This window comes from Passer domesticus, chromosome 3 (assembly GCF_036417665.1).
Source record: "Passer domesticus isolate bPasDom1 chromosome 3, bPasDom1.hap1, whole genome shotgun sequence".
NCBI classification, from domain to species: Eukaryota; Metazoa; Chordata; class Aves; order Passeriformes; family Passeridae; genus Passer; species Passer domesticus.
Genome location: NC_087476.1, coordinates 58,678,154 through 58,702,781, shown reverse-complemented (window position 1 = coordinate 58,702,781; position 24,628 = coordinate 58,678,154). Strand labels below are relative to the sequence as shown.

At 37.5% G+C, this 24,628-nt stretch overlaps 1 protein-coding gene across 24 annotated transcripts in view; it reads left to right on the top strand.

The window, feature by feature from the left end:
• The window catches only part of SYNE1 (spectrin repeat containing nuclear envelope protein 1), a 291,288-nt gene that overhangs the window by 171,924 nt on the left and 94,736 nt on the right, over positions 1-24,628 (top strand). For 18 of the 24 annotated variants that reach the window (XM_064413327.1, XM_064413326.1, XM_064413343.1 and 15 more), the window contains 15 exons: positions 627-2,787; positions 2,964-3,301; positions 3,984-4,128; positions 5,122-5,340; positions 7,372-7,634; positions 9,147-9,312; positions 9,551-9,706; positions 9,905-10,057; positions 12,435-12,617; positions 14,050-14,187; positions 15,416-15,601; positions 16,306-16,428; positions 18,511-18,693; positions 19,932-20,075; positions 23,427-23,621. In XM_064413327.1, coding sequence (XP_064269397.1) covers positions 627-2,787; positions 2,964-3,301; positions 3,984-4,128; positions 5,122-5,340; positions 7,372-7,634; positions 9,147-9,312; positions 9,551-9,706; positions 9,905-10,057; positions 12,435-12,617; positions 14,050-14,187; positions 15,416-15,601; positions 16,306-16,428; positions 18,511-18,693; positions 19,932-20,075; positions 23,427-23,621 — 4,753 coding nt within the window. Of the gene's footprint in view, positions 1-626; positions 2,788-2,963; positions 3,302-3,983; positions 4,129-5,121; positions 5,341-7,371; positions 7,635-9,146; positions 9,313-9,550; positions 9,707-9,904; positions 10,058-12,434; positions 12,618-14,049; positions 14,188-15,415; positions 15,602-16,305; positions 16,429-18,510; positions 18,698-19,931; positions 20,076-23,426; positions 23,622-24,628 lie in introns of all 24 variants that reach the window. The other 6 variants (XM_064413344.1, XM_064413325.1, XM_064413322.1 and 3 more) reach the window with 3 other exon arrangements.

The following is a 24,628-nucleotide window of genomic DNA, read 5'->3' as shown; positions in this document are numbered from 1 at the left end:
TTAAAATTTTCTGTTGAGATAAAGAGAGTTTGACAGGCCAGATCTTCAGTGTTTGTCTTAAGGCAAGTACTAATTGATCAGGTCTCAGGGTATAGCATTTCCTGATCTTTCAAGAATGCTGACTATTTTGTTTGAACTCTTTCATTTGTGGTGGTCCATGAATTCATGGTTCTTTCACTGGTTCATTTTCATTGTGATACTGTGTTATATCTATTAGACTAATATTAATTTATTAATCCAATATTAAAGCTTAGTAACTACTCCTAAATGTATGCAGCTGCTTTGCATAGGATAAGCACACCAGCTGTGAGTAAAATTGTGAGTGTATTGCTGCTCATGTTACTGTCAACCTCAATACTTGCTGTTCTTCATATATGCAATATAATCAGTATGGTCTGTATCATCCTGATGACCATACAGCAGATGAAAAGGAAACTAATAAACTTGTAAAGTTTTTAAATTAGTGTTCAAGGCTGCTACCGTCAAGTGAATCTGAAAACTATAGGTCTTTATATCATACTGATTTCAGCGTGCAGTGGGCTTATAATTAATCCTGACCGCTCTTAAAAGCCTGTGCTGAAATAGGATATAATAACTCATTTTTGTCCTGTCCTTTTTGATAACAGATCTGATGCTGAAAGTACAAATGTGCACCTTGAAGCTTTGAAAAAACTGGCAATTGCACTGCAGGAAAGGAGATTTGCTCTGGAAGATTTGAAAGATCAGAAGCAGAAGATGATAGAACACTTGAATCTTGATGACAAAGAATTAGTAAAGGAGCAATTCAGTCATTTTGAGCAACGCTGGACACAGCTGGAGGACCTTGTCAAACGGAAAATTCAAGTTTCTGTTTCAACCTTAGAAGAGCTCAGCTTGGTGCATTCCAAATTCCAGGAATTAATGGAATGGGCAGAGGAACAGCAACCTAGTGTCTCAGAGGCTCTTAAACAGAGCCCTCCTCCAGATATAGCTCAGAGTCTTCTCATGGATCATCTTACCATTTGCAGCGAGCTTGAAGCCAAACAGCTTGTTCTGAAGATGCTTGTGAAGGATGCTGACAGGGTGATGACCAACCTAGGGCTCAATGAAAGGCAAGAACTGCAGAAAACAGTGTCTGATGCACAGCACCATGTGGCTTGTCTCAGTGATCTGGTTGGCCAGAGGAGAAAACACCTGAATAAAGCACTGTCTGAAAAGACCCAGTTTCTCATGGCAGTCTTTGAGGCTACAAACCAGATTCACCAGCATGAGAAGAAGGTGATGTTTCCAGAACATATTTGTCTTTTGCCAGAAGATGTGAATAAACAGATCAGGGCTTGTAAGAACACCCAGGCTAATCTGAAGGCCTATCAAAATGACGTCACAGGGTTGTGGGCTCAAGGAAGGGATTTAATGAAAGAAGCAACAAATCAAGAGAAGAGTGAGGTGTTAGGTAAACTGCAAGAACTACAGAATGTGTATGACACTGTTCTACAAAAGTGTAACCAGAGATTGTTAGAACTGGAGAAAAATATTGTTTCCAGGAAATATTTCAAAGAAGATTTGGATAAAGTTTGCCATTGGCTAAAACAAGCTGATATTGTCACATTCCCAGAAGTCAATGTAATGAATTCTAACACTGAGTTGTACAGTCAGCTGGCAAAATATCAACAGATTCTTGAGCAATCTCCAGAATATGAAAATCTGCTACTTTCACTGCAAAGAGATGGCCAAGAAGTCCTACCATCACTTAATGAAGTGGATCATTCTTATCTAGATGAAAAACTTAATAGTCTCCCTCAGCAATTCAATATGGTCACTGCTCTGGCAAAAGAAAAATTATATAAGGTTCAGGAAGCAATTTATGCCAGAAAAGAGTATGCCTCTTTGATTGAGTTGACGAGTAAAGCTCTGACTGAGCTGGAAGACCAGTTTATTAACATGGACAAAGCTCCAGCAGCTGTTTCAGCCAAAGAAGCTGTGTCACTCCAGCAAGCCTACAGAGATGTCTTAGATGAAGCCACGAGCCTTGCTGCAGCAGTGGATGAACTGAACCAGAAGAAGGAGGCTTTTCGAAGCACTGGCCAGCCCTGGCAGCCAGATGAGATGTTAAAACTTGCCACGCTATATCACAAGTTGAAGAGGCAAATAGAACAGAAAATCAACCTGTTGGATGACACAATAGAAGCGTGCCAGGAGCATGAAAAGATGTGTATGCAGTTTGAGGCACAGCTAGAGACAGTGAAGAAGGAGCAGGCTAAGGTGAATGAAGAAACTCTCCCAATAGAAGAAAAATTGAAAACATACCATTCTCTGGTGGGCAGCTTGCAAGACTCGGGAAGTCTTCTGAAGCGAATAACTGAACATCTAGAAGCCCTTTCTCCTCAGGTTGACTCCTCTGCTTATGAGACTACAAATCACCAAGTTAAGGCTTGGCAAGAGAAGCTGAAGTCTTTGCATTCTGCCATTGTTGACACGGTGATGGAGTGTGAGAACAGACTTGTGCAGAGCATTGACTTCAAGACAGAAATCTGCCGCTCACTCGAGTGGTTGAGGTGGGTGAAAACAGAACTTAATGGAACATTAAGTTTGGACCTCAAACTGCAAAACATCCAAGAAGAAATCCGAAAGGTTCAGATACATCAGGAAGAAGTGCAGTCGAGCCTCAGAATAATGAATGCCTTGAGCAATAAAGAGAAAGAGCGGTACATGAAAGCAAAGGAGCTGATACCTGCTGACCTGGAAAACACTCTTGCTGAGCTGGCAGAACTAGATGGTGAAGTTCAAGAAGCTATACACGTGAGACAGGTTAGTCCACCCAAACCATCATTAGTTTCTCGGTCACAATGCTGAAAAAGATGGCTCTGTGGCTTGATCTTTACAATCACCACAAAAAGACTCATTTTAGTAATCATACTGTCTCATTTTCTTAAATTACACAGGCTAATGTGATTTTATGTTTGTGACTCTCCCTTTTATTTCAGGCTACCTTGAATAAAGCATATAGCCTCTGCCAAAGGTACTACCAAGTGATGCAGATAGCAAATGACTGGCTGGAAGATGCTCAGGAATTTCTACAGTTAGCAAGAAATGGTCTAGATGTTGAGAACTCTGAGGAGAATCTAAGGAACCATGTTGAATTTTTCAGCACAGAAAGTCAGTTTAGTGATAATTTGAAAGTGTTGCAAGGCCTTGTGTCTGAGATAGAGCCCTTTTTACAAGCCACAGCAAGTGAACAGCTGGTGCAAAATGTAGCTGCATTGGAGGAAAAGGCCAAAGGGACAGAGCAAGAAGCCAAAACCCAGCAAGAGCAGTTACAAAGGTATATTCTTTGTTTTTTATTTTATTTTTCCTTTTCTTACTTCATTTTAAGATCACCTTGTTGGTAATGAAAGAAAGAATCAGAACATTAATTGAAGTCTTTAAATATTTGTGCTACTTTTGAGAGAAGTGGACACTGGGGATTCAGAGCTCTTGGATTCTGCTTTCTTTTCTCCCCTTGACTAGTTGTGTGATCTTAAAGGAAGTCTGGTAGAATTATAATAAGCTTGGAACACCAAGGAGAAGAAAAGTAGGGAATAATTATTCTATATTTCACCTGATAGAAGACGTATGCACAAGCAAATGAAATTGAAGCAGACATTTTTAACTAAAAGGAAATACCTTTTTAACTAGCATAACTATATTTCTTATTATTCCTGAATGTTCTGAATCCCATAAGTTTGGGTAGGTTTAAACAACAACATAGGCAGTCTCTGAGGAAAAGTCAAATGAGGGCTATTAAATGCTCAGCTGTGTTTTCTGCAAGGCATAGCTGAAAATCAGGAGCATATGCTTCTGTGTATGCTATTTCCCAATAATTTTTCTTTTTCTTGGAAAGTACTGTGTAACAGCAAAACTAAGCAGTTGCATTAGAAACTAGGTGCAATAATATTTTATTTTCTGATTTTCAAATGTTTTTATATAGCATTAAGTTGTTTTTTCTGGAACTGTATTGGTTTAAGGTGTGCTTCTGAGTGGCAGGAGTACCAGACATCAAGGCAGAAGGTGATTGAAGTGATGAATGACGCTGAGAAAAAATTATCTGAATTTTCAGTAGCTAAAGCTGCTTCTTCTCATGAAGCAGAAGAGAAATTGCAAACACATAAGGTAAGGTATTGATAATTACATGAAATCCTTCTCTTTCAAAATGAATGTATAATATGTAGGTCCCTTCCTGTGGTAACATGAATTTGAGTTTTTAGATCTTTACCTGTAGCGCTTAACTGTGTCATAACGCACCAAGACATGATTAGTGCTGTGCAAAACACACATTTTATTTGCAGAGTGACTGAGACAGAGATCTTTAATAATTTTTCAGCTTCTTGTCTGTGTGTGTGCCTACGACTGTAGAGAAGTGCAAAGAGTCAGAAGGTTCCTAAAAGCTGTGTGTCTGTAAGCCCCAAAATTACGTACCCTTCAAGAAACTCAGATCAATAGAAACATCCGTCTACTTTTGATCATGGAACAGGACGGGAAGAGTTTACTAGGACATGAAGTGTTGGAGTTTAATACTAACTCTTGTTTAGTCTAAAAGCAAGAAATATAGCTTAAGAAAACTTCCTTTCTCATGTTTCAGGTACTAGTCAGCTGCTTTAATATAGACAGTTAGTGACACTTCAGGCATATTGCCAGCTGTGTCTTGTGAAATCAAGAATCTCCCCTAAGTGTAATGTCTGCCAGGTTCATGAGAGTGTCCTCAAATCCTTGGGCATTTAAAAAGTTGTTAGAGATAAACAGGACATAAATATACACTTAAACACCTGAATTGCTTCTTCCATTTTTAGACTGTTTAAAAGTCGGTCCTTGCTATGAGAAGGATTCTGGGTGCTTATTTTCATCCCTTTTGAGGGGCTATCAAGGAAGACAAAAGCTGATTTCACCAGATTTCTTCTGCTTTCAGAAGCTTGCATTTTGGACCAAGCAGCTCTAGCTAATGTATTGCCTATGAGAAATAAAGTGAGAGAGACCTAGCCACCTCACTTGAAATACAATACCTGCTCTTCATCTGCAGTGGATGGGGGTGGTTCACCTACCTGCATGTTGAATGCTAATGAGTTGGCTTGGGTAAAAGGAAAACAGTGCTTATTTTTGCTTTTTCAGACTCTTGTGTCCATAGTGAATTCTTTCCATGAGAAGATCACAGCCTTAGAAGAAAAGGCTTCACAGCTGGAAAAAATCAGCAATGATGCCAGTAAGGCATCTATAAGTAGATCCATGACAACGGTTTGGCAGCGCTGGACACGGCTCCGGAATGTAGCCCAGGAACAAGAGAAAATTTTGGAAGATGCAGTGCAGGAATGGAAGGGTTTTAATGATAAGGTAAATTCTAGTCTTGGTAAATCCTCCCTTATACATAGGTTTTCACTCATTATGCTGCCTTATTAATCATCTTGCATTAGAGAAAACTGATAGCAGGACTAACTGATTTTTTTTCCTCAGTTCAGAAAAACACAGTTGTGAAAAATCCAGATTTAGAATCATTTCCTCCAAAGTTTGGCCTGTTCTTCTCAATGCATACATATATAGTACAAACAGAGTTGTTTTGGTTTCCAGTGGTTCATTAGATTCTTCTTCTCTGTTACCTTTCTTCAGATGTTCTGTCCTAGATTATGTTAACCTCTTTTTCTCTCTCCTCTTTTTATTTTTTTCTTTTCTTCTTTTTCTTTTTCTTCTTTTTCTTCTTTTTAATTTTTTCTTTTTTTTCTTCTTTTTCATTTTTTCTTTTTTTTTCTTCTTTTTCTTTTTCTTTTGTCATATTTTTCTTCTTTTTCTTTTGTCATATTTTTCTTCTTTTTCTTCTTTCTCATATTTTTCTCTTTTTTTTTCTTGTTCTTGTTCTTCTTGTTCTTCTTCTTCTTGTTCTTCTTGTTCTTCTTGTTCTTCTTCTTGTTCTTCTTGTTCTTCTTCTTCTTGTTCTTCTTGTTCTTCTTGTTCTTCTTGTTCTTCTTGTTCTTCTTGTTCTTCTTGTTCTTCTTGTTCTTCTTGTTCTTCTTGTTCTTCTTGTTCTTCTTCTTCTTCTTCTTCTTGTTCTTGTTCTTCTTGTTCTTGTTCTTGTTCTTGTTCTTGTTCTTCTTCTTGTTCTTGTTCTTGTTCTTGTTCTTCTTGTTCTTGTTCTTGTTCTTGTTCTTGTTCTTGTTCTTGTTCTTGTTCTTGTTCTTGTTCTTGTTCTTCTTCTTCTTCTTGTTCTTCTTGTTCTTCTTGTTCTTCTTGTTCTTCTTCTTCTTCTTGTTCTTCTTCTTGTTCTTCTTCTTGTTCTTCTTCTTGTTCTTCTTCTTGTTCTTCTTCTTGTTCTTCTTCTTCTTCTTCTTCTTCTTGTTCTTCTTCTTCTTCTTCTTCTTCTTCTTCTTCTTCTTCTTCTTCTTCTTCTTCTTCTTCTTCTTCTTCTTCTTCTTCTTCTTCTTCTTCTTGTTCTTCTTCTTCTTCTTGTTCTTCTTCTTCTTCTTCTTCTTCTTCTTCTTCTTCTTGTTCTTCTTGTTCTTCTTCTTCTTCTTCTTCTTCTTCTTCTTCTTCTTCTTCTTCTTGTTCTTCTTGTTCTTCTTCTTCTTCTTCTTCTTCTTCTTCTTCTTCTTCTTCTTCTTCTTCTTCTTCTTCTTCTTCTTCTTCTTCTTCTTCTTCTTCTTCTTCTTCTTCTTCTTCTTCTTCTTCTTCTTCTTCTTCTTCTTCTTCTTCTTCTTCTTCTTCTTCTTCTTCTTCTTCTTCTTCTTCTTCTTCTTCTTCTTCTTCTTCTTCTTCTTCTTCTTCTTCTTCTTCTTCTTCTTCTTCTTCTTCTTCTTCTTCTTCTTCTTCTTCTTCTTCTTCTTCTTCTTTCTTCTTCTTCTTCTTCTTCTTCTTTCTTCTTTCTTCTTTCTTCTTCTCTCTTCTGTTTTTCCCCCTGAAGAATATGAAGTTGCTCCTCTTAAGCATAAACAGTGAGGATAGTGCCTGTCACTGCTCATTGATCATATGTCTCTTTTTTCCCTTTGTATCCTAACTTACTCTTCTTATCTGTCATTGTCCATTATTCATGCCCAGATAGCAGGTTCTCTAGGAATGAGGATAATCATTTTGTTAAATGCATGACTTTGCCAAATATGTGTGTAACCCAGGGTAGAGCTCTAGTTCCTATGAAAATAAATATAATAAATGCTAAAGATTATAAGAAGACACCCATAACTGGACAAAAAAAAATCCCTCAGAAAGTCCTAATCCCCTGTGAAGAGCAAGGGATCTGGCACAGTAGAGCACAAGCCCTATACCACAACAATTTTATAGAATCTAAGTGTACAGCACTGGGTCTAGCACCTTTCAGTGTCAGTTGTACTAGCTTCTTTTGTAATCTTATTATTGACAAGACTGCATCTCTTTCCATAGATTCAGAAAGCCACCACAGCTATAGATCAGCTACAAGGTCGCTTACCAGAAAGCTCAGTGGAAAAGGCATCCAAGACAGAGCTCCTGGAACTCCTGGATTACCATGGCAGTTTCCTGCTGGAGGTGGACCACCAGTTGTCATCCTTGGGCCTGCTCAAGCAGCATGCAGTCAGCATGCTTCAGGATGTGGAAGTAAAGTCTCCATCTCAGAAGGAGCTACCAGTTATGCAAGAAATCAAAGCAATGCAAGATCGATGCCACAAGTAAGGAAATATTTTAAAAGATTCAGCAGGAAAATGTTACCTTGCAATTCCTTATTAAGAGCTTATGTATCATTTTTATGTCATTAACAATTAACATGCCTAAATAAATATTAGCTATTATTTTTCAATAAGCATCACATTTAATTTAAAATTACTTTTAATTAGTTTTGAAATACCTTTATTGCCATTATTTTTTATTTCCTTCAGAAAGAGTATGCCTTTTAGAATATGTATTTCTTGCCTTGCATAATAATACTTACATAAAAGCTGCATAAACTGCATAAAGTTAAAACTGATTTTAAACACTTCCATTGTTTCTCACATTAACAATGATCATTTATCTATTTGTATCCTCTTTTGATTAGTTTATCACCTTATTTCCCTTGTTTGAAGCACTTAGGTACCAAAAGTAGGGCCTGTATGACATTTACAGGGGAAAGTAGAACATATGCAAATGAAACATAATTTTTCACCTTGAGGCTGTGCAAATGTTTATGAAAATCAAAAACATCTCCCTGTCATGTAGAAAACAGGAAGTTTTATGTTAAGTTTTAAGACACATCTCTACCTCATAACTACACTAAGATACCATTAAGTGGATCTGCATGGTTGGAAGACAAGGAGAAATGACAAAATTGTAAACCCTGCACCAAGCCTGTGCAAAGTTTACTCTGTGTGTTTTTAAATAATTATAGTAGAATAGCAATCCCTGTAGAAAATGTGTAGATGTAAGTGCATTTACAATTCCACTTTTCACTTACTTAAAATTGGTTTCTAAGATACAGGGTCTGCAATGACCTCCTGCTCGTGAAAATAAGACATGATTCATCTATGCAAGGTTATGCAAACATAAATGAAATATGGTAATATCCATGTCCCATGCATAAGAGCTACAAGTAGTCCAATAGAACTTTCACAGAGGGGTAATTTTTTACAGGATATCAGAGTTCTTGAAGAAAGTGCAGAAATTCTGTCTTAGTGGAAATGTGGAAATAGGCCATGTTCAGATGCTTGATCCATAACTTATCCTAAGTATTCTGCCAATGCAAATCCCATCAATATAAGTGGAATTTATCTCATGTTATTTTACATTCTAGATATCAATATCAGAGCAGCTTTTCTTGCTCTCTGATTAGTGTAGAAAAATAAACATGTGTAAGATACAGTTTTTTTGACCTATTTTAGAAGTTTCTTTTGGAATGACAATGAATAATCCTAGTTCATGCCCTGCAATTACCTGTTTCCTCTACTGACACTGCAGTCTGCAGTGATAAGCTCAGATGTAGGGATCTCTATCGTATTCATTACCATTTTTTCAAAAGAATTGCATGCCTGATGTCCAAACACGCAAAACCAAAGAATGGACATGAAAAATTTAATTTATTTAAATTTCTTTTTCTGGATATGGTGCTTTTAATCATTATCTTTGTTGTTCAGCATTTTTTGACCAAGCGGTGTTTTTAGACATTGCTTAATTCTTCACAAATAGTTACTGTTTCTTTCTTTCTAAAGTATGCAACAGAAAGTTAAAAAAGGCATGAAGATGGTGAAACAGGAGCTGAAGGAGCGTGAGGAGGTTGAAGCAGAGATTAATATTGTGAAGTCTTGGATCCAGGAAACAAAAGAATATTTATTAAGCCCTGATGCAGAAGTGGACATTCAGCTCCAGGAGCTGCAGGTAGGCCACGTTTGTCATCTTCTAAATCACAATACTTATCTTCCTTTTAATCTGCTAGTGAATGTTAATAGTTTCAAAACCACCACAAATTCAAATTAGACAATATTTATGAGCATTTTAGTAACCCACTAGACAAATTCATAAAGCATGAAGTAGATGATGGACTGTGATATTTTATTTTAAAAATATTTAAGATGTATTCTCATTGTTCTTAACAATATTTTTTTTCTGTCATTAGTCTCTCTTTGGTGAAGTCACTACTCATCGCCAGGCTGTTGAAAAACTGGCTGAACAGCAGCAGAATAAATACTTGGGGCTTTATACCATTTTGCCTTCTGAACTCTCTCTTCATTTAGCAGAAGTTGGACTGGCCCTTGTAACTGTGCAGGATCAGGTAAAGTGCAGTAGATAAGTACCAGACAGATCTATAGCCTTTCTTTGGGCTTTATAACTTGTTATCCTGCTTGGCCCAACCATGGCAACACAGAATAGTTTTATTACCTTCATCCTTTGAAATAAAGGTAAATGAAAGTTAATTTCCTTTAAGGAGGAGTGATTTCTGATTATTGAATGTAATTCATATTGTTGACAGATTCAAACCAAAGAAAGAGAAACTCAGCAAATCAAAACATTGAATCAAGAGTTTGATCAGAAAATCCAGGGGATTGCAAATGAACTAAATACCATTCTTTCCAAACTGAAAAAGAAAACAAATGATATAGCTCAAGCAAAACGTGAACAAAAGGTAAGACTAGGCTTTCCTTATGTGGTTATGCCATAAATTTTTCTGAACTGGGACACTCACTTCATACCAAACTGTTGTTTGTGAAGACTTGCACAGTTTTTTGTGAAGATGCAGTTTTTTAATGTAGTTCAACAGAAGAATTATACAGAAGACTGATGAGATTTTAAAAACTATATTCTTTGCAAACTGGCCCACACAGGTAACAGAATTTAGAGGAAGGAGCTGAGTGTTAAAGTCAGATGGACAAAATTTGACGGTTCCTTTTCAGTAATGAGTATGACTCCAATCTGGAAAAGCCTGAGGAACCTTCAAAGTGCTCCTTGTTCTTGTCTGTACTGAAAAGATCATTCTTTATTTATGATAAATAGATCCATAGAATTTTACTTGTAGCTCATCTCACATCATTTGTTTCAACAATGAGGTAAAGTGCTACTCATGCAATTAAGAGTAGTGCAAAGGGTTCTTGGTTCTTTTTGAAGGTTTTCTTAGTCTTAGGTGTATGCCACACTCATAAAAAATCATCTGTACTGAAGTGTAATGGCCAAATTAGGATTATCATGTGAGAGTAAGAGAATTTGGGGAGAGGAGAGACTGAAAAGGGATTGGTTGAGGGTTTGGGGCTTTTTTTTGTTGGTTTGTTATTTTAATTAGGCAAAGATAAACTTGACCAAATTACTCTCTGAAATTAAGCAAAGCATACAAAATAGGAGAAGATTTAGCATGACTGGTATGTCATAAATTACCTGTTTGTTTCCACAAGATGCTCAAGATGTTCCAAAATACTGTTTACTTTCCAAGAAGTGTCACTAAACTATATTCCTGGTGTATCTCCTTGATTTCAGTAAGAAAGCAGAAAGCCAGTGAAGTCTGCTTTCTTATGTTGCATGAAATAAAACTCTCTGTCACTGGAGATGGAGTAATGTTCCAACTGCTTTTAAGCATTTAGCTGATAGTCTTGAGACTGGGTTGGCTTTGGTTACAGCAGTAAAATTTTTTATATTAATATTGAAACAGATTGTGAAAAAATAAAATAAAAATCTGTTTTAAATCCATGTGACTCAAGTCAAATGGATCCTTCCTTCACAAACAGCATATAAATTCTGCTTAATATGTGTAGTGAATACATTTATTTATGCTTGCTGTAATGTGTGTGTCTTTGTATTTAGATAAGCGGTTTAACATCTGTCTTTGTGTCTACATGTAGACAGTTATGTCTCCACATTTGTGGAATACTGATTTATCATAATGATTGATCATAACTTGCACTCTGAGGCGTGTCTGCCAGGACAGCCCTAACCTGAAGAGCTTGAAGTCACTTCCTGAAGCAGTGTTGTGAATGATTGCAGTTTAAATTTGTAGAAATAATTGGAGAGAGGCTAGGATGTTTGTCCAAGCAGTGGGACAAAAGGCAATGGGCAGAAACTGATGCACAGGAAGTTCCACCTGAGCATGAGGAAGAACTTCTTTACTGTGTAGTGTCTGTGCACTGCAGCAAGTTGCCCAGAGAGGTTGTGGAGTCTCCCTTTACTGGAGATACTAAAGAGCCTTCTGGACACAATCCTGTGCCATGTGCTGTGAGACATCCCTGCCTGAGCAGGGAGGTTGGACCAGATGACCCACTGTGGTCCCTTCCAACCTAACCTGTTCTATGATTATATGACTTCTTTTTTTTTGTTTTGTTTCAAAAACAATGAATTTTTAACAGCTTGTATATAAAAAACAAACACAGAAATAACCAGTAGCCTCTTCTCAAGAAACTGTAGCCCAAGAGTGTGTTTTAAATCTATGGGAAAATTGAAAAAACTTTTTAGGTTTCCTTTTCAAAATATTTGTGACTGTGGTAGTAAAAATTGATTTTAAACTGTTTCTATTGAAACACTCTAGCACAATCAGACTGCTCCTGCAACAAGATCATGCTATGAAAATGCAAGTTGCAGATTAAAATGAAAGTTTTCGTAATCCATTAATGAGTAACTACATTTTTATGAGTTTATAAACTTATATTTTAAGACAGCAATAAAACAAACCCCTTTTCAAATAAACAAAACTCCTTGTCATGGCAGTCTGTGCTGACAGTTTGTTTCAGAAACAAACACAGAAAGATGCCTGAGAGCAGTTAATGTCACACTGAAGTGACTCAGTTTTTGGCTACGGCAGAGAAAAGAGTTATCCATTCCAGCCAGGAAGTCAGAGGAGAAAGAGTAATGGCACATACTTAAGAGATGACCAAATATCCTGCTGTTCTGCTTTCCTGCTTAAAAATGGAAAAAACTATGGAGACTTTGGACAGGCTATAAAAGTTGCAAGTTGGACTAGAAATAACCAACCAAAAAGCTTACACTTCCTGGATCACTGATTTTATTGTTTTTCTGCCTAGATCCTTGGTGACGAGTTGGACAGCTGCAATATAAAGCTGTTGGAGTTAGATGCATCAGTCCAGGACTTTGCAGAGCAGAACCTACCCCTGGCTAAGCAGCTGGCTAACAGGATAGGGAAACTCACTGCACTGCACCAGCAGACCATACGGCAGGCTGAGTACAGAGCAGCCAAGCTCAGTCAGGTATGATCTTAAATCCTTTCTGCTGTTTCCTCTCAGAACAAGAGGAAGCATGCAAACATCTCAGTTATATTCCTGGAGTTATGCCAGACAGGGCGTTTCTTGGCACATCTGCCTATTGTTAGTCAGGGCTTGCATCACATTTCAAAGAGACGCGGGTCAAATCAGAGGGTGAAATAATTCTCAGATGCTGCTTTAGCACCCTCTTGCATGAATCACCTGCTGTTTGGTTCCTTTGGTGCCCTAAAAAGATTGTTGATCTCACAAACAGGAACATGCCTGGAAATAGTACCTCATTGTGCTTCTCAGGGTCTCTGTTTTGTCACTATTACCTATATTTGCAGCATTAAAAAAAAAAAAAAAAAATTATTTTGCTCTAGTCCCAATAGAGGGTGGATATAGCTTGTACATTCAGTAGAAAAACTTTTATACAATGGCCCTGATAATGCATAATATTTATGCAATATTTTGGCATTCATAAAGATGCATCCCCTGTGGTTCAAAGTCTCTGAAATTCTTTCTCCTTTTTTCCTTAATTGTTCTTATCCCCAAAAACCTCTAGCTATGGTTCTGCCATCAATACCCTGATAAATTATGAGTTCTCCTTTCTGCATGCATGAATTGTCTTCCAGAAAAAAATATTCAAAGTATTCTTTTCAGTTTGCTCTGAAAAATTGTTTTTAAGAAGAGATGGAAAATTATTATCAAAGTAAAAACCCAGTCAAAGGTACTTGGTAAAGAGATTGACATTAGAATATTTTTGTTCAGCATCAAAAGATCCACTTATCATAACAAATGATAGGAATTGGAAACTGCTTGTGAATACGGCTTGGTCACCTCAAATTTGTTCCATCCTTTATAAGGAGGAAATTCATCAACATCAATTAAATTATTGCTGAAAAGAAAATTGAAGCTTATGACTACTTTGCTAAATGGAAATTGGATTAATCAGAAAGCAGAACTTTTGTATTTTGAAATTGTGCAACATTTCATTTTTTGGAAATATGGCAGATTGAGTGGACAAAACAGACTGTTAAAAAAAAAAAAGTGATTTGGAGGATGTAATGAAAAGAGACATATCAAAATAAGAAATTGAGCCACAAACTGAAAGAGGTATTTTGTAACTTACATGTGAGGCTGAAATATGCACAGAGAGTGAACCCTCTAGGGATATGTTTGAGCATCGATGGACTCTCAGTGTGACCTACATTCTTTTAGTGCCTTTTTTCCCCCAAAACACATAATCTTGCTACTGAAAACATACCTATTTTCACTCCATAAATACATGAGAAAATTATTTATATAATACAGGAAGGAAAAGTTGTTAAAATGATCCCCAGGTTAAAACAATGAAGGAATTAAAATCAGTTTTTTCATCCTCCTAGAATTGTACAAAATTACGTTTTAGGCTTAAGCAAATTTTTCTTTCATCCAGGCTGCTTCACACTTGGAAGAATACAATGAGATGCTGGAGTTCATATTGAAATGGATTGAGAAAGCAAATATCCTAGTACATGGTAGTATAACATGGAATTCTTCCTCTCAGCTTCGTGATCAGTTTAAAGCCTACCAGGTGATTATGTGAGCTATGGCATTTAAAAGGCAGTGTATATATGAAGTTATTTTCAAAGCAATTGAGTTCTACTTCCTCCTAAAGTGCTAGATTTCTTTGACTGTTCTCCCAAGCCTTAAAAATGAGTCATTGGTTTTGGACAATTGTTTTGAAAACTGAAATAAAGATATGTTGTGGAATAAAAACATGTGATTCAAAGTTGATCTCCATATTATTCAAGTAGTTTGGTTTCATAGTGGCTTTTGGCTGAATACTGTGTCTGCACACTGTGATTTTATCATACCAAGAACCTTATTGCAGCTCATACTGTAAAGTTTTAGTTAATCAAAGGCAATTTTCAGTTTGGGCTTCTTTTCTTTGCTCTCTTCCAATGAGTTTTATAGCAAATATTCTCAAACTGATACCTAATGGAAGAGTTTTTCCCAATCTCTTCCTGTACATTTCACGTCAGGTAATTTTCTGTCCCTGTAATTGTGCAGTTTGTTCTGTGTGTGTCTGTGTGTGTGAGATCAGTGAAATGTTCTGATGAGGTTCAAGCTTGCCTGGTGTTACATGACCATGTGAAAGAAATCAAGGCATCATAATAATGTATCACTTATACCAGTGTTACGTATACATGACTTAATTGTCAGCTGCATTTTTGTACATAAGTGCAGGGTAGTATGTCACACTCTGTATTCTGAATAGGAGCTTCCAGGCAATTTATCCTGAGGAAAGCTGGAGACAGAATTTCTGGTTTGGTTTTGCTATGGCTTTTTCCCTGCTTCCAAATCTGATGATACAGGCTTAACCAATGCCATCCCACACAATGCCTTGGCAGTGATCTTTTTAGGCAGCATTAATGTCTCCTACCCTCCTAGAACACTGCACTCAAGTGCTTTCTGCTACTTTCTATTAGGTGTGTGAGGCTTCTAGGAAAAATCTTCTCCGTAGATTACATATTTTTACACACAAGTGTGTGTACCAAAATCCTAAAATTAATGTGTTGGTAAGTACAGCTGCTGAAGCTTCATGACTTAATCTTTTGTTTCCCAGTCTCTGTAAGCTGAAGCACTTCAACAGACCTTCAGAACTAAGCATATTGCCTAAGCCTTACAGGAAATCAGTAGAACTTAATCATAGGCTCACAAATGTGTACAGATTGAAGAATTTGCAGAACAATATACTTAAAAGATATGCGTCATTGAGTCTCAAACCTGACATTCAGTTTGTCTGTATCTGCATGTAGAGCATTCTTGATGAGTCTGGAGAGATCCATGGTGATCTTGAGGCCATGAGTGAGAGGATTGATTACCTGGCAAGTGTCTACTGTACTGAAGGGATGTCACAGCAAGTGCTGGAACTGGGGAGGCGGACGGAGGAACTGCAGCAAGTTATCAAAGCGCAGCTACCAAACCTCCAAGATGCTGCCAAGGTAAATGAGAGCAGTTTTTCTAATGCTAGCTGGCACCTGGGCTGATGTATGCATCCTACTACTGTGCTGAGATTATAGCAGTGAAGATAATCCGTGATCTGTACAGGGCATGACTTTGTTGCCTGAAGTCAGATATCTTGTGCTGTTTGAGGTGCTGCCTTCAGGTGCTGATTAAATGGGCACAAGATTTCTGCAGGTTCTGCTCTAAGTGCCCTTTCTGGATGGATGTATTAGGGGTAATGGTGTGTCTCGAATAGCACTAAGCACCTAAGTTCAGATACTTGAGAAGTGTATTTGTTGACACTTACATTCTGCTATTTCCCTTATTCTTCTCTTAAATGATATCTAAACACTGTTATTTATTAATTTAGAACAGTACTGGACCAGATCAGAATTCCATAGTATAAGCCTGAAAAGGAGTGCAATGAAAAGAATGAACATGTTTTTTCAATTTTATAAAGTATATGCTGTATTTGAGATTGAAGTACTTTAAAGAATAACTCTGCCTTTCCAGTCCCTTTTTCTAGACTGTCATATGACTGGTATTTTTATCTAATACTTTAAACCTTTAAAATTAACTATCAAAACTATGAATTATTTTTTGCACTGTATGTAAGGGGGATGTACCCATGAAATGCAGACAGATATGTTTATAGTGATTTCTATTGTTTCTCTTATTCATCCCTGAATCAAATGTGTTACAGGATATGAAGAAATTTGAAATTGAGCTGAGAGCCCTACAGGCTGCTTTGGAGCAAGCCCAAGCCACGCTGACGTCTCCAGAGCTTGGGCATTTGAGCTTGAAAGAGCAACTTTCTCATAGACAGGTAAAAGACCAAGACCTCAAAGTTAACATTTGAGTAATGTGATTTTACACAAAGGATAATGACTGTTGATTAGACTGATTTTTGTGTTTCTTAGGTGTGTCAATGTTTCAGAATGAAGCTCCAAATTACTGCCAAGGAAATAAGGGATGGAGCGAGAAGAATCATTCCCTCAGAGGGAATGGCTGAAGTATGATTCTTTATGAGCCCATTCTTAGATTGATGCAATTCTCAGAAGTGTGCATAGAATCCATTTAATCCATATTAATAATTGTAATAAAGCCCAATTCTTGTCTAGCTCTTATGGTCAAGAGGTTCTTAAAGTACTTCAAAAGGAAGTCAAAATTGTTACCATTATTTTACAGATAGGGACACAATGATACAGTTTGTTCCTGGCTTCTTCAATAGTAATCTGGAGCACTAGGGGACAATTCAGGTTTCCTTAAACCCAGTCACATTTTTGTATGCTTAGTTCAATTACCTCCATAAGATATTGTGGCTTTCTCTATTGCATTTGATCTGCTATGGAGATTTGTCAGTTGGTTAGTTTTGGTCTCAGTCTCTTAAGAGGAGAAATGAGGCAAGTTATAGCTTTCTCAAAACATGTTTCATTCTGCAAATTAATATGGAGATTTAACAGTCTCAGTCTGCCAGTATAAACTGGATGTCAGCAGGTTCACTGTGGGATTAAAGTCTGCAGAAAAACATATGGAAGAAAGGTAAATTTGCACAGCTTTTCCTTTTCATTAAAATATGCAGTCTTTATTCTGGGGACTTGCAAACAGATTTCAGAATGTAGCCTTGAAGAGTGTAAGTGAAACACATCACCCACCATAAGAATAAAGGAACATGGAGTTTACTCTGGGTTTTATGTGTGTTCTTTGTCCTGGCTCTAGCAGATTTCACAATACCACTTTCTTTAGTACAGAAAGGGGTTGTAGCCCCTGCCCACCTGTTTCACCAGACCAGAGAGGGGATGTTGGAAAGCGCCTGGCTGGCGACAGCTCCAAGGGTGCCTCTGGGTGCTGACTGAACAATAAATACACCCTTTGCCAGCAGTATGGGGTCTGACAGAGTGAGGCCCCACCTGTGCTGCCTCAGGAATAGGTCATTATACTGAAACTCTGGTTAGATTACCCACCATATGTCATGAAACTGCAAATATAAAAGTCAAACCACAATCCTGTCATCAGTATGCACTTCAGACCCATATTCTGATGTGATATAGGGGAAGGGAGATAACCAAATTCTCTATCCCTGTTTGCCTCATTGTCCAGCCCATTTATATCTATTGAATCTAAAATCTTTTTCTAATGTGCTAAGGCCCTTTTTATCAGCTTTACCTTTTTCTATTTTTCGTTGGTTTTTTTCATATCTGTACATACATTAAACTCCTCAGTATAGATAAAAATAATGGTGATCAAATCTATTTTCTAACCATTGCACTTAGACCCTTCTCATGCATATGAACAGACAGCTTGAATGAACATCTTGTATGGAATAGGCACTAATCACAAAAGCATACAGCTTGTGAATATTCAAAGAAAAAGGTTTCTGTGTAGCTCTGTTCCTTTCTGTCTGATTGCCTTTTGAATTTTAAGCAACATTTTCAGCCATGGCTTGAAATTTCTAAGGAAAGTTGTGACTACAATGGGATTCATGTGCAGTTTTGAAAATGTGCTTCTATGTCACAGCAAGGAGTTCCACTCAGATTTTAACACTGAGATACATGTATATATAAACTACTCCTGTTCTGCTTCGATTTGTGGAGTTTGTAAATCTATTTTCTCAAATCTGTTAATAGAAATATTTTTTTTTTACTTGGACACTTAGAAATAGGTACTATTATGCTTTTTAATTTATTATTTTTATATCTAGTACATGGGCTCTTGCTTAAATAATCATTATTCTCATTTGACAATGAGCAACTCCAGAGAAAGTGTTTCTAATTATATGCAATTCAGAAAATAGATAATACATTTTTTCTTTTGTTGCTTGAATGTACCCTCATTTTTCTTTGGCTCCATGAAATGCTCTGAGAGTTCAGAAAAAATTGGTTTATTGTGGCACTGACTTTGTTTCTAGCATCTATTGTCTGAGATGGAGTCCCTGAAGCCAAAGGTTCAGGCAGTACAAGAGTGCCAGAGTGCCCTGAGGATCCCTGAGGAGGTGGTGACCAGCCTGCCCATGTGCCACAGCGCCCTGCGGCTGCAGGAGGAGGCCAGCCGCCTGCAGCACACGGCCATCCAGCAGTGCAACATCATGCAGGCAAGTGCAGCCCCATCCCACAAGCCACTCAAAGCAACTCGAACAGCAGCATACAAATTGTGATGAAAACATAGAATTTCACATCTCTGTGCACTCCTCTGTTCTGTAGCACCATTAGGAATTTCCTCACTAGTCTCAGTTATTGCTGACTTTAATATTCATGACCATGTTAAGTGTTGATTTACTCATCAGACTCTCACCTCAGTTCTCTTCCTGATATTGCTATGATTTTTGTAATGCTGTTAGGATTAACTAGACAAACAGCTAATATACAATTGTATGCAGGTTAATTTTAGTAGATATATAATCAATTAGTAAAATTTATATAATGATATAACATCAGCTGCTTCTGAAGACTGCATAAAAACTATTGAGTTAATTCACTGTGGTATAAAAATAATTATTTTATTCTATTTGTTTATATAATTTTTTTTCTGATTTTGGAGTCATTCAATGTCTATTAAATTTGTATTTCCAAGTTTTCCAAAGTATTAGTAAATTAGATTTTGTTTGATTGTTTAGATGTATAATTAAGTATGTAAAAAGTATTTCCAAAAAAAGTGAAAAAGCTTTTTTCCTCTGCTATTTAACAATAGGAGTATACATAGTGTATTCCATAGGCCAGGGTGCAACTACAAAATTTCAAGTTGGATAACAGAAGAAATTTGATGATTTAGGATAATTAATGATGCTTAAATGAAGAAAGGCTACAATATCACACTGAAAATATAAAAAATTGGTTAGGCAAACTGCTTATGCATTTATGATAGAAAGAACTGATACTACATTGGTAGGATAATTTTCTGAGTCAATCTTTGTAATCCTTTGTCAGTTGTATTTTCTGTAATATCTAAGTTGTTCTTATAGTCACAAATGAATACCTAAAGTGAAAAAGCAGTGAAAATGCTTTATAATAAAACCATAAGACTAAGCAAGGCTATCTTCTTGTGGCCGTGTTTGGTTCAGGTACATGTTTGAATCAGAAGTTACAGCACCTCACATCAGAAATCTAATACATCATGTTATGTGGACTGTGGGTTTGGAAAATATTTAAATAAATGAAACCATTCAAATCATTGCAATTCGCAATATTTATGAATAGATATTTTCCTGACTATACCCTGGCTTTGCTTATCAAGATGTGAGTGGCAGATATTTCACGAGGATGATCTGTCATGTTTAGACTAAGTCAAAATTAATTTTCATGTAGACACTCAATCTTTTTTTCCCCTCTCTAGGAAGCAGTGGTTCAGTATGAGCAATATGAGCAAGAAATGAAACATTTGCAGCAGATGATTGAGAGCGCCCATCGCGAGATCCAAGACAAGCCAATAGCAACCAGCAACATCCAGGAACTCCAGGTCCAGATTTCACGTAATGAGGTATGGGACCCAAAATGCATCAAAAACATTGGGCTCAATGGCAGCTCACTGGCACAGACAACTTTTCATAAGCAATAGTCATAAGATAACTGAGTTGCTTTTCAGGTTTTGTAAAGGCTAGTTGAGCAGATAGACTTAATCCCAGAGAGGGAGCTCCTGCTACTGGTGCAATGTGGACAATTCATGTGTTTATTCAGTTAAATATATCCTAACTTTCAGACTACATTATGATAAACAAAAACGTTGCATAATTAAGGGGCAGTTAACATTAAAACTTGACTGAGGAGTGTCCCAGAAGTCAAAATTCAGCAGTTGGTCAGTTAATCGCAACTATTTTGGTGATCCATATGTACGTATGTATATCCTAAAGAACTTGTACATATACACATGTATATCCGTAAGTACTTGCTCATTTTCATCCCAGTCGCATTCTGTAAAGAATTCCAAGAGGCTTGAATCAAATGAAACCCACAATAGATTTGGAGGGAAACTGTACCATTCACTTCAAAGGTTTCTTTAAAATCTTTGTGGGGAAGATTTTTGTGTTCTGGAGTTGCAGGTCCTGCCTACAAACTCATGGATTGACAGCTTTGAATAAATCACAATAGTCTCTGGGCAGCCTTCTTGCTGCACTGGCTTGAAAGCTCCTCCTGAGCCTCTTTCACCCAAACCTGTCTGTTGTGAAATTCCTAGGATAGAAAATGCACCGCTGATCTCTGTGTGTCACTTCTGGCACCAGATGGCACCATTTCTTTACCTTTCAGTTAAAGCTGTCCCTCCTGGTGTGTAATACAGCCAAATGTTACATGTGTTGCTCATTTTCTATCCAGTTGTTACAAGTGTTATTGAGTATAAATTCAAGAGCAGTTTGCATATACAAGCAATTTTGGTTTTATTAGTGTTAAGTTGATAATGCTACTATTCTCTAGTCAAATATTCCAGAACAGCAAATGCAGGAGAGTGACCAGCAATTGAGGGTAATATTGCTGGAGGAAGGAATAATGCTGCAGGCAGGAAAGAATTAAAAATGGGACAGCTTGAAGTTTTGTGTACATTTGAGCAAGTTTAGTAGCTAGGAGTGGTGCTAAACATCTGCAGGAACACAGCACCTTTATGATAATGCACATTTTAGGATCAGCCAGAACAGACAGACTTTCATACATGCAAGCTTTACACATTTAGGGGTAAGGGAATTTTTGGGGTAAGCATAATTTTTGTATATTTTTGGCTCATGTTTTCTTTGCTGAATACCTGTGAAAAAGCATAACATGAAATGAATGTTCTGAACCACATATTATTAGACTACTTCAAAAGTCAAGTGTGTCAAGATATTTGTTAGGTGTGTTATTAATTTAAGAAAATATCAGTTACCACATCCTCTGTTAAAGGCTGTATGTAAAAGATCTTAAGGGGACATTTGTGGTATCTATATTTAGAATTAAAATAAGAGGAAGGAAGAAAGTAGAAGGAAATTACATCTTGATTTTTGGGAAGCTTGTATTAGTATGCATGTATGTAAGTAGATACCATGTCTGCTGACCCATGTTTCTTTAGAATTTCAGAGAACAGTGTAGGCAAATGTCTCCATACTTGAGAATTATTTCAATGGAAAGTACAGTATCTCATGGGACATGGCTTTTATAAGATGCTTTATTAATTTTCTTTTTCAGTCACATTTTTGCTTACTCTTCTGTGTTTTCAGTTGAAAGAGGCATTGTAGATACTCGGTGCATTGGACATTAATACCAAAAATGTCATTGCACTTGGTAATGTGAGGGAATAGAGTATAATGAATGACAGTAATTTTCTACTGAGGCTCAGATATGTCATTCATTGAGCATTTGTGAATGACAGGAATTTGACAAATAGCAGATAACTATTCAAGCTGCTGGCCATTAAATTTGTGGCTTGATTTGATTGCAGCTGGGTTTTTGAGTATTCTGCTTGATGTTTTATAATCAAGACTGCTCTTAGTCTCCAAGGAAATCTTCAGAGCAGCAAAGAGAGGTCCTTTTTTTGCTAACATGACAGATGGTGACAAGGTGCCATTGAAACTCAAGCAGTGAAGTCTCATCCTCAGTCTTTGAGCTGTTTCAATTCCTAACTTGGTATTTCTTGCAATGAGTGCTCTGCACTAGAATTTTCTTAAGGAAAATGTCATACAACCAAAAAATCTTCTAATTTATCAGCCTGAAGCAGTAATCTTATTTGCTCTTGAAAAGATACTGTAATAATATATGATTAGGCCTACTACATCTTGCAAGTCCTATTGCTATTTTTCCTTGAAAACTTGTGGGTTTTGAATAAGAAAAAGCAGATAGAAAAATTAAACAGAAATATATACTTGAACAAATAATCATTGATTTAGCAGGCAAATTTACACAAATGTTTTCACTTCTTAGGTCAAAACTAACTTTAGTTACTGACCATCTAGGGAGATAGGAACAATAGCTTCAGCAGAAATATGAAACACGTCCACCATTTTTTTATTTGAAGTATATTAATTGAAAGCTTTGAAACTGGATACTGAGTGGGGCAACAGTATATGGTAGGAGAGAAGACAAGATGCTTATGAATAATCATAAGGCTGTTCATTTTCATCTTTCTTGTCTAAAAATCTTAAGCTTATTATGGTGTTTGACCACATAAATAGACCATTTCCTAAGCATAGGAAATAGTTTAAAATATGCTTTATGCTAGTTTCCCTATCTCTTTTTAAAGAAAGGTTGGTCCTGAGCAGCTCAATTTTTAACTCAGTAGAGTTACACAAAACCAAAACGAGATTAAAATACAGCTTATCCAAACAGTGACAAAAAGCGATCCAGTCTGCATTTAATCTTATTATGTGACTGATTGTTCCTATCACTTCTGAGCCTGTTAGACCCTGTGAGTTATTGTTTGGACAATTCATTCTTTCTGGTGTGAGCTGAATGGGGCATTTTTTGCAGTTGTGGCCACTGCGTGACCTCATTTCCCTGGCATGCACTGAGCGGGGGAGCTTCATCTTCCTCAGATAAATGGAAGCAGATCGGGGGCGGGGGGAAATGGGGCAGGAAGAGGGAGAGGCGCTCCCCTTTGCTGCAGCGTGCAGCTCACAGAGGTGGGCTCAGGTTCAGGCGGGATGCGAACGTAAGCCGTCCGTCCGTTTGTCCGTCCGTCTGTCCGTCGCTGCGCGGTCGGGCCGGCTCCCTCCGCTGGCGACATCCTGCTCGTCAGCAGAGCGGCAGCGCTGCCGTGGCATCGGCTGCGCTGGGAGGGGACAGCTTCGCTCCGCCGCGGAAGCTGAAATGCTGCCGGTCCTGTGGCCTTTCCCGGCTGCATCAGCGCTAGGGGGAAAAAATGTTTTCTCAGGAGCTGGCTCAGAAGATCAAAGGATACCAGGAGCAAATTGCTTCTTTGAATTCCAAGTGCAAGATGCTGACAATGAAAGCCAAACATGCCACCATGCTGCTGACAGTGACAGAAGTGGAGGGGCTGTCCGAGGGAATGGAGGAGCTGGATTCAGACCTGCTCCCAGCACACCCCACTCATCCCTCGGTGGTTATGGTAAGCAATGCCTTGGTCACGGTACTCATTATCTGAGCTGCTTCCTCCTGCATCATTACAACATCTCTGTGCAGCAAATTGCCACAGCTCACATCTACCTTTTGAAATGGCTGTAGTGTGGCAAACCAAACTAGTTGCAGCTTCCCTGTACCGTGTTTTGCTTTATATGGGTTGTCACGACTTGTTGATAAAGGCTGAACTTATTTAACAGATGTATACGTGAAATTTGTGAGCAATAATATGCAAATATTGTGCCTTTAATTTTGTAACTGTCAGCATGCAAGAACAAATGCTAAGAAATTGATGAGTTGCAGGAACAAAATAAAACCAGAATAAATATGATTTCATTAGAAATTTCAGTGTATAGGCTTTTCACAAATTAAAATGTTGATGTGATAATTGACAGTATGTTCCAGTATTCTCAGATGAGTGTACTGGAAATGAAACTGTCTAAGCACTGCCATAGGCCCAATATTTGACTTTGCTCTTGTTTGTTTCTAACTGGGTCTCATTACAAACATTCTGCTGATGCTACTAGGATTTTTGTCTGAGTGTCAGACTTCAGGATTTATCCCTCTGTAGCAACATTGGGGAAGGAAGGAGGTTACATTTGAATACTGGGTTGTGTGTATTTTATATTTCCAGTCTGTTCCTTGTTGTTCCTACCGGACCTGGATACTGAGACAAATAATCCAGTGTACATATATCCATACCTAGTATTTCTGTATGCAGCAGAGATTGTATTAGAAGATGTTTAGGCAAAGCTGAACTTGTTATTGAGTTGCTTGCTCTTTTAAAATCCATTAGGATACAGGAGAGCATTTTCATACTGAAGTATGACAAGTAAATGAGACTATTTATTCAACAGATTTCTCAACTGGTAAATGTAGGAGCATGAAGCATGACTAATTAATGTCGTGGTAATTCTGGCCCTGTGTTGTTTTGATCTCAGTCTAAGTCAAGCCTCAGCTGAGGTAACTGATTTTCTTCCTGTGCTCTGGGGTTGC